The sequence below is a fragment of the Procambarus clarkii genome, chromosome 64 (genome assembly GCF_040958095.1).
Source record: "Procambarus clarkii isolate CNS0578487 chromosome 64, FALCON_Pclarkii_2.0, whole genome shotgun sequence".
Taxonomy (NCBI): domain Eukaryota; kingdom Metazoa; phylum Arthropoda; class Malacostraca; order Decapoda; family Cambaridae; genus Procambarus; species Procambarus clarkii.
The window spans coordinates 11,740,251-11,749,866 of record NC_091213.1 but is presented as its reverse complement, the minus strand read 5'-3'; the positions used below and the strand labels follow the sequence as shown (position 1 = coordinate 11,749,866).

Below are 9,616 nucleotides of genomic sequence, written 5' to 3'. Positions count from 1 at the left end.
CTTGACATAAAGTTCGCATTTCGACAAACTAACACACTTCGTAGCAATCTAGTTCACACTGCTTGATAGTTCACACTATTAAAGTTGTGCAACTGATCGAGGAAATTAAAGTAAAATCATTTACATTAAAGTAATTTCCTCTAGAATGTTTAATATCAACTAAATAAGGGAGTTCCAGTAAGTAGTAGTATACTACGAAATTAAACTTATTAGTAAGTAACTATTTTTAGTAAAGGAAATGATTTAATTTATCTCTCTTTTTCTTCTCATTTTTCTTTCTTTTTCTTTCCATTGTTTTCTCTTACGATTTCCTTCTTATTCCTACTATTTCCCTCTCTTATTCCTTTTACTATCTTATTGGGTGGAATAAAAAGGAGCTGCCTCGTATGGGCCTTCTGCAATTATCTTCGTTCTTGTGTTGTTATGCAGGCGACGAGTCACAATAATGTGGCTGAAGTATGTTGACCAGACCACACACTAGAAAGTGAAGGGACGATGATGTTTCGGTCCGTCCTGGACCATTCTCAAGTCGATGAGAATGGTCCAGGACGGACCGAAACGTCGTCGTCCCTTCACTTTCTTGTGTTCTTGTTTTCTCATTCTTACTATCCTCTTTATTACACCTTACCTTCCCAACCTTCGCCTAATTGCCTTCTCTTCCTCTAAGATTTTCTTCTCACCTCTCTTCTGCCTATTTATTGCCTTCTTCAATCATCGCACACCATCTGGTCACCATTTGGTCCGGGAGACATCTCCCGTCACGCAGTGTGCAGTCGCACCTCCACAGATCTCCAGTATCATCTATTGATACTGGTGATGGCTCAAAAGGGCCACCACTTACGAGCTATTCATGCCTGTGCCACCTTTTGGGTGGCTTCATCTTCATCTTAACACATTCACAAGGGAGACATCTCCCGTCATGCAGGGTGCATTCGCACCTCCACAGATCTCCAGTATCAGCTCTTGATACTGGTAATGGCTTAAAAGGGCCACCACTTACGGGCTATTCATGCCCGTGCCACCTTTTGGGTGGCTTAATCTTCATCAATCAATCAATCATCGCAATCGACTTGAGAACAGGACGGACCGAAACGTCGTCGTCCCTTCACTTTCTAGTGTGTGGTCTGGTCAACATACTTCAGCCCGTTATTGTGATTCATCGCCTGCAAGTGGTCTGTATATCAGTATACTCCAAATTGTTTAGAACTGTAAGTTTTGAAGAGGTCATGCTTACTAGAACATTAACTGTACTGCAAAACCTATACATATAGTTCTTTAACCAATTGAAAACAAGTAAATTTAATTTATAGTAAAATATTTATACATATTTATTATTTATTCTCTTTTCTTTTAATATTATTTATAAAAAAGTAAGATGAATGTGGCGTCATGACTTATATCGAGACGTCACATCTTCATCGCTCACGAACGGTACATTTTAACAACATTGACTCTCAAGCTGGTGATGGTTTCACGAGCTTGAACTTTTATTATTAGCCTCTGAATAGTATAATTACGTTAGTGGAATACTGCTCATTAATCTGGTGAGACATTGTTGTGTTTTAACTTTAAATTTGCAGTTAATTTACGATGGTAATGTGTAGCGGTAATGAGGCAGAGAATTTCGTTGCCGTGTCTAGTTTGATATAGGTATATTCATTTCAATTTCTTTCTATATTATGCACCCAATACCTATTCCGTGGGCCGTGGTGGAAAGGGGTTACAGAGGCACATAATCGGTTCAGGAACTGAACTCATAGATCGTTTAGCTAAGCAAGTAACAATCCTGTATCAATCAAAAATCAATTTTCCTGCCCGAAACGCTTTGCGTAATAGTGGCTTTAGGCATTGTATGTACTAGCTCTATCTATAAAGCCAACAAACTTTGTAAAATCTCTTTATGTATGTACCTTTACCTAAATAAATAAAAGATTGGTATAGGTCACCATACAAAAGATGTTTATTTTATTTATATATTTAATAAATAGTAGTAGTAGGGTTTTAGGGACGTGAGTCTCATTTTTCTCAATGTCATCATCTTTTTTTTATATTCTGAACCATCTGAAATGAATGTTTACCAGCGCTTTGGCCTGGGTTCGTATCCTGGCCGGGGAGGATTGACCGGGACCCAATCCTTAACTGTTGCCTCTGATTACCCAGCAGTCAATGGGTACCTGATTCTTAAACGATTTGGCGGGTCGTATTCCAGGGAAAAATTAGTATTAAGGACCTGCCCGAAATGCTATTCGTGCTAGCGGCTTTAGAAACACTATAAAAACTCTAAAATAAAGAAGAAACTAAAAAAATCTGATGTACTGTGTTACCATGTGACCTGTGTTGCAGCAATATTATACGTACAACATTGTAGTATAATAATATAATTATACTTATTATACTGCAACACTATCTTAGGCTGTGACCCTGGATTTTTTGTTTAAATTCCCTATGATGGCAGTGCCTGTGACTTTTCACAACCCTGATTGACAGACTCTGTGAATCTTTACTTAGAGGGTCTTCTGAATAATGTAAAGTAATCTAGAAACATTGTACTGTATCTATTTTTTTTTGGGTGTTAGTGCTACATAATGAATTTATTTAAATTCTGGAGCAGCAATGTAACAGATAACTAAGCTATGCACTACCTTTGGGTAGTGGCATTGGTATCTTTTTGTTGATTTGAAAACTGTAATTTATTTAAGATCCTTAAACCATTTTAACTTCAACTGTAACATTTTGAAGTATTTTCTTCAATAGTCAAATTCCCTTTCAGTTGACAGACACGCAAAATGTGCAGTGACTATGTTGGGTGCGTGGTGTCTGTGCAGGTGGGGGGTGGCCTGGGGTGGTACCAAGGCCGGGTAGTGAGCATCAACATCGAGAGGCAGACCATTACAGTTACTCGAGTTCTTCACAATGGTCGCCCAGCTGCCCTCTCTGAAGTTACCATCAAGTAAGTTCTTTTATGTTCAAACAGGGCCTCCCAAAAACTTATAATCTAAGTGCCTATAATTGTTTCATTATTTATTTTTAATATTTTAATAAAAGTTGCAGCACCAGGTTGATTAATGTTGATCAATTGGAAATACATTTTGTGTTGGTAAGATCCATAATGCTGGTGTTTCATGTAATGCAAAAATTGTTGCATGCATAGTTTCAGTTTTGTAATAACTGTGTAACAAAAGAACATGTGCTTCCAGAAGTGTTGATCTATCATATCTAGAGATGATTTCGGGGCTTAGTGTCCCCGCGGCCTGGTCGAAGACCAGGCCGCGTCGAAGGCCTGGTCTTCGACCAGGCCTTCTATACTCCCGATGAACCACAAGTCGGTACAGAGGCATTAAACAGTAATATTAAGCTCCGAAACCATTTTCAGTGTGACACTTTTAGAAAAGGGGTGGGTATTAGTTTTGTTAAACTTATTTTGCTTATTGACTAATGATTTCAGTGCTGGTGACATCATAGATCTTCAGATCCTCTCACGTCCAACTATTGGTAGTGAGGATGACCACAAGCAAAAAATAAATTCAAAGCAGGGACAGCACGTGCAGCAGACTGTCCAGCCTCAGACACCATCTCGTCAACAACAGCCTCAAAAACCGAAAGATGGCACAGAACAGCAATGTACTTCTCACCAGAAAGTGTTGAAGAATTCTCCACAACAGCAGGCAATAGCTGCAGCAGAGGTGGTTCAACCAGCAAGTTCAGTGAATGAAGTGCAGCAAATTAGACGTAAACCTCGTACGTCTGTCGGAGAGACTCTTGCACATGGGCCGCATTCTTCAAGTACCAGGTCCGTTCCAAATTATATAATTTTATGAAAGATACTCTCTCAAAACTAAAGTTTTGCTTTTCAGTCATGGCCGAAGCATCTAGCTATCTTGAACTTCCTCTTAAGCTACCTTAACAGCTGCTAATTCACTCTGCAAATTATGATTTTTCTTCCTTATTTCATAATTCCTTTCTATCACCTGATTTGCTACCAGCCATTTCATCCTTACCAGGAATCTCCGCCAGATTTACCTATTGGTGGTAAAACTGATACTTGATTTATTTCTCGTTACTGCACTTTAATCCCTTGGTCATTATGTAAATAATGTTGGTCATCTCAATTTATATGAATTTTCTTTTTTTCTTTCGTTTTGTTATTTGTACATGCATCGATATGGTTGCTATAGGGTCAGCCCCCTTTTCTTTACAGAATCTGATCTTGAAGCAGTTGGTGTTTTCTACTGGTTCCGAGTTTGCTCCTCCATTTCCTTCCTCAGGGTTAGCTGGTTTATTTAATGGGCCCCAGGCCCTCCTCCTATGATCCCAGTTCCAAAACGTCTGAGAGTTTTGGAGTCTGGGGGTGTTGATACTTTAGGTATGTTTGGGCCTTCTCTGGGAACCGTCCCTTTTTCTTTGATGGTGCAGCAACTACCTGCACCATCAAAGAAAAAGGGACGGTTGCTGCTTCCCTCTAAAAATCCATTGATTTTTATTTCTCAGGATAGTTATAAGGCCATGGATAGAGTTGTTTTTCTGTCTTCTATGTCTAAAGTGGATCCCAGCTTTGTTCCAGTGCCTGTTCTTCCTGGGGTATCTGAGGCTCAGGGGCACCCAGAGTTTGGTAAATGAGTGCCTTTTCATCCTGATTGTTGATTTACCCATGTGCGCTTGCAGGTTAGAATGACCAATGGCTTCATATGTGTTAAGTTTTCCAAATACGTTCATCCTCAGTGGCAAGATAAGCCCTGGTTGGCTTATATTTAACTTGCAAGGGTCTGGCATGGATTGAATTGGGTGGAGTTTGCCTGGTAGTAAGCACCAAGGAGCCATCAAGGACCCACCAGAAAGAAGCATAAGCACTGAACAAAATATATTTGATCAACAATTTTTTATGATGGCTTCAGCCAGCCATTGACAGATCTTAAGCATATTATTATTATTATTTTTCTTTTATAGAGAATCTGCTGGTGATTGGCAACGAATGAACCAAGCTTCAGCAGGACAGGAATACAGCTCTCCTCGACGTATTGACAGATACAGCAATGATCTCTCGAAAACTCCTGGGAAAAAGGAAAGAATGAGGCGTGCTCGGGATGAAACCACTTTTGGTACCCCTGTTGATGAGGATCTGCTCGCTACTGAATTTGATTTTGAAAAGAATCTTGCTCTATTTGACAAACAGGTAACTGGGTTCCCTACATTCATAAATTACGGTATATAATATATGCTCTAGTAACTTTATTAGCAAACTAGTATATTAGGATGACTAGTAACTAATCTTGATCAGATTTGAACTAGTCACTCACTAAGGAATGCTAAATATTTTTATTTAATTTATCTAAAAAACAGGACCATCTAATTATGTGCACTTGTTCAAACTTTCACCAATACTGTACAGTTAAATGTGTCTAATGTTGTAATTAAAATGTTCAAATGACTAAAAGAGAATCATGACCCACAGGAATTAATTTATTAGTGAAAAATTGAATGGATTTATAAGTTTTTACATGGGAGGGCCGGTCGGGCAAGTGGACAGCACGCTGGACACGTGGTCCTGGGTTCGATCCCGGGCGCCGGCGAGAAGCAATGGGCAGAGTTTCTTTCATCCTATGCCTCTGTTACCTAGCAGTAACATAGGTACCTGGGTGTTAGTCATCTGTCACGGGCTGCTTCCTGGGGGTCGAGGACCGGGCCGCGGGGACACTAAAGCCCCGAAAATTATCTCAAGATAACCTCAAGATATGGGATATCTTACTGGGTAAATTTAGGATTTGACTGTACAGTATATGCATTATATGTACACAGTTAACCCATGATATATGATGATTTGTTGTATTGTACATATAGGCTGTTATTGAGGAAATCCAGAGTTTGAAGCCAGATGTGGTACGCCAGGCTGACCGCTACACGGAGAAAAAATATAGGTGTGACGAGAATGTATTGCCTTCTAAACCACCAGTAAAAAGGCAAATTATTGTTCCCACGTCTGGAGCTGCTGAAGTTATATATGCTAATGGTTAGAAATTTGTTTGTGTATTATTGTTGTGTAAGACTGATGTCACAAACTAAATAATTAATCATAATAATTCATAAACAAAAAAATGAATATACAGTACTTGTTATATAGAGCACAACTTTTATATTATTCTTGCAGCATATTTCAGATTTGTATAGGTGCTGTATTTTGTATATACAGTATCTTTTATTTAAACAAAATTGCTTCTGTTTTTAGATACTGGATTACTTGTGCCCTCTGTAAGCAGTGAGCTCCGTGCTGCCCTGCTATCCACAGCCAATCAGCATGGTCTTACAAATTCTCGGCTGCTGGAAATGATTGGACGTGCTACCACAGAGCTCATACTTTCACTAAGCGGGGGTAGTCACAGGTAAATCATTAATTAGATTTAGTTAGGCACTACTAATCTCTCAGTATTTATACTCTCAGTTTCTACTTTTGATATTTCTGTGTACCATGTACACTATATATATTGTATACACAATATGATATATATTGTGTACACAGTGATATTCACTGTGTACATTTCACACATGTTTTGTATGTGTGAAATATATAATTTCTTGTGAAAACTTTCGACTGCAAGATAATGCCATATAAAACAGTAAATACGTACCTTAATTTTATTATTTATTTAAGCTTTGTCCTCTACTGTTGTTGTCTTTATGATGAATTCCCTTCTGAGGACATTTATTAATGTTTTTATTTATAATGAATTTTTATTCATGTGTTTGATAAAATTTTCTGTCGAATTTGTTGGAAATAGAATAATCTAAGCAGATTGGTATATATAGATAAATAATGGGCCATATTTCTTTTTTTACAGGTTGGGGACAGGAAATAGTCAACAGCAACCAATTGTAGTTTTGCTGTGTGGATGCCATTTGCAGGGTGCTGCAGGAGTTAATGCAGCTAGACAATTGGAGTCTCATGGTGTACAGACTATTGTAGTCACTCATCAGGTGCTGGTTTCACCTCCACCTCCTCTGCTGCTCACTCATGAGCTGCAGCTTTATGCCCTTACTAATGGCCGCACAACATCTGATCCTAGAGGCATCGTGTCTGCTATTGATCTCATAGTTGATGCTCGTTTGGATCACTGTGGACGAGCAGGAGAAGGCGGATCTGGTCAGGCCTGGCTGAATTCGACCACTGCTTGGGCCTCAAGCTGCCGTGCACCTATTCTTGCACTAGACCCACCTAGTGACCTGGCAGCCATTCCTTCGACTCTGCCACCATTGCCTGCTCGTGTTCTTCTATGTCCTTCTCTTCCCTTAGCTTACACTCCTGCTCGTGGAAAAGTGTACCTCATAAACTTGCCTATACCACAACAAACATTTAGTGCTGTAGGCATAACCTATGTATCCCCGTTTGGGGCCAAATTGGTTATTCCACTTCATCCCTGTGAATAATATGGAATGCAGTATAATTTTAATGCCCTTCAAATCTCATTTGTTATTTTTTCCTTGCTGTATACAGTTTATAAATTAAATGATATCAACCTATATTTTTACAAGGAATGATGTTATAGTATAAAAGAGTATCATTATTATTATTATTATAATATTATAGCATTATTATTATTGTAATAAGTATCAGTTTATGAAAATACTGAAGAAAGCATGCTTTTAACTTGATATCTTGGAAATAGATGAAATGAATTACTTATGTACAATGAGCAAGCATTTAAAGTACATTACTCAGATTTATTGATACATGAACTTGGAATTTCTCAATAAAATGTCTCTTGTGATTTTTGCACAGGAAAAAAAAAGAATCGTGCTCAACTTTTTCATATGCTGGGATATACATTGAAATATTTGTGTATTTCACTGGATTATTTGTTGTTGTAAAATGTATATACTGTAATGTATAAACATGTTAAATATCTTGTGTAATAAATACATATATAAAAGTTTCTCATATATTAATTGTATGGAAAATGTTGAAAATGATTGTAGCAAGTACTTTACTACATTGTATCCCCCTAAATGCTTTGATAAACTATTTATAAAAACGGAAAAATGTAGTACAGTAGTTTCCTTTCTCGTGTAGTAGTAGTAATCTGTAATCATCCTTAGCTGCTATGTACAATGGTAATAATTATGATATACTATGTCAGAAGTCACTCATTTAAGTTGCAGGTAACTGAAGAACAAACTGTATATGCACTTGTAAATTGCAGAGAGTAATTAAAGTAATTATTTTAATTGTTATTTAATTTCACATACTGTACTAGTTTTTGCAACCTGTACCATTCCAAAATAGCATATGATCAATTTGAGTCCTTTATGTCTTTTTTGCAATCCCAGTCCAGACTCCAAAGTTGACTGTTATAGTGAGAGAGGTGTTCTGAAAAATTCTATTAATAATATCTTAAACCTATCTTTCAGTGCAACGATACTTTCAGTTTGTTGGCAAACAAATGACAACGTAGCCCAACAGACATAAATAAATTTTGGACAGATCAAGAAAATGTGATCAATATGTATAGTAATTTGCTTGTGCAGTTGTCTGTGAAGTCACTTGGAAGCAACTTTCGTGATATGGAGAATTGCATCACCTTGATGCATCCAGCATTGTATTTATTTTGAACATATTAATCCTGCCATAATTTCTACCTCAACCCTAAAGGGTCAATGAACACTTTTTACTTTAGCAGAGTGCAAAAGTTGTGATCAAATCCACTGGTTTCAGAGGTCCTAAACAAAATACAGTTTAATATTAGGGCTGTAAGTGAAAGCATCTCGGACACATGCATCATCACTCGCACAGCTTTGATGTTTATCATAGATTCGTTGCTTTTTTTGTGATTTTTCGTAGAACAATGCAGTAGTTTAGGCAACTATCCTACTCATTTGGAAAGGAGTTTCATCTCAGAGCCACAAACTGTTAATCTATTTGCTATCTTCTAATTGTGCCATCTGCACATTGTGTTTGAAGTTTTATCATTTACGCAAATCTCCTAAAGCACCTGAACTTTATATGGAAACATTTTTAGATTAGGCTTCAGAACAATAGTAAGTAATATTGCATTATTAATGTATTGCCCGAGGCTCCCTTACACTCATGATTCCTACTGACTGCAAGGTAGGATGTTACTGTTTTCATTCAATACTTAAAAATACATAGTTGATTGTGAACAAATTTTCAAGAAAACCAATGCAGAGTAAGGTTTCATAAAGCACATGCTAATAGTATGGTGGACAGGACATGCTAGACAAACTATTTCCTCAATAGTCTAGTCACCAATGATCAAGTAGTTCTGCTAATTCTCTTCTAAGAATCCTTGTTAAAATTTTTATAAACAAAGAAAGCTGATTCTCTACATCATAGTCCATGTGTTATCCATTGACAACCACATTGTTCATAATAAAGGTAGTTCGATTCTATATACCCAATAACTTGCCTATTTTTAAATTTTACCCTGAGGAGCGAGTTTATTGGGCGCCTGTGAGTGGACACACTGCCATAGCAGCATGTACAACACTCCCCAATAGGAAGAAAATCCGCTGGGTTGTTCATCCTGTCACTTGTACCCAGTCACAGCTGGGACTTGCTTATCGATATAAGCCTAATGAGTATGAATACACGCTGGCTTCCAACATAATG

General features: G+C 37.6%; 1 protein-coding gene across 2 annotated transcripts; it reads left to right on the top strand.

Moving 5' to 3' along the window:
* Window positions 1-1,420: 1,420 nt before the first annotated feature.
* Window positions 1,421-8,214, top strand: Edc3 (Enhancer of mRNA-decapping protein 3). Of its 2 annotated transcripts, none has more exons than XM_045759917.2 (7): window positions 1,421-1,544; window positions 2,778-2,950; window positions 3,446-3,790; window positions 4,945-5,170; window positions 5,836-6,004; window positions 6,221-6,374; window positions 6,831-8,214. In XM_045759917.2, the coding sequence occupies exons 2-7, from the start codon at window positions 2,787-2,789 to the stop codon at window positions 7,414-7,416; spliced, it is 1,644 nt and encodes a 547-aa protein (XP_045615873.1). In that variant the 5' UTR covers window positions 1,421-1,544; window positions 2,778-2,786; the 3' UTR covers window positions 7,417-8,214. The 2 variants fall into 2 exon arrangements, with proteins under 2 accessions (XP_045615873.1, XP_045615872.1); XM_045759916.2 differs by having other exon boundaries at window positions 2,771-2,950.
* The last annotated feature ends 1,402 nt before the right edge of the window (window positions 8,215-9,616 follow it).

What these genes read in the sequence shown, in the direction of transcription:
- Edc3 (XM_045759917.2), top strand. Translation starts at nt 2,787, where the DNA reads ATGTGCAGTGACTATGTTGGGTGCGTGGTGTCTGTGCAGGTGGGGGGT. An exon ending in CCGCATTCTTCAAGTACCAG is followed by an intron (nt 3,791 to 4,944) that starts GTCCGTTCCAAA and finishes TTTCTTTTATAG; the next exon opens with AGAATCTGCTGGTGATTGGC. An exon ending in TTGCTCTATTTGACAAACAG is followed by an intron (nt 5,171 to 5,835) that starts GTAACTGGGTTC and finishes TTGTACATATAG; the next exon opens with GCTGTTATTGAGGAAATCCA.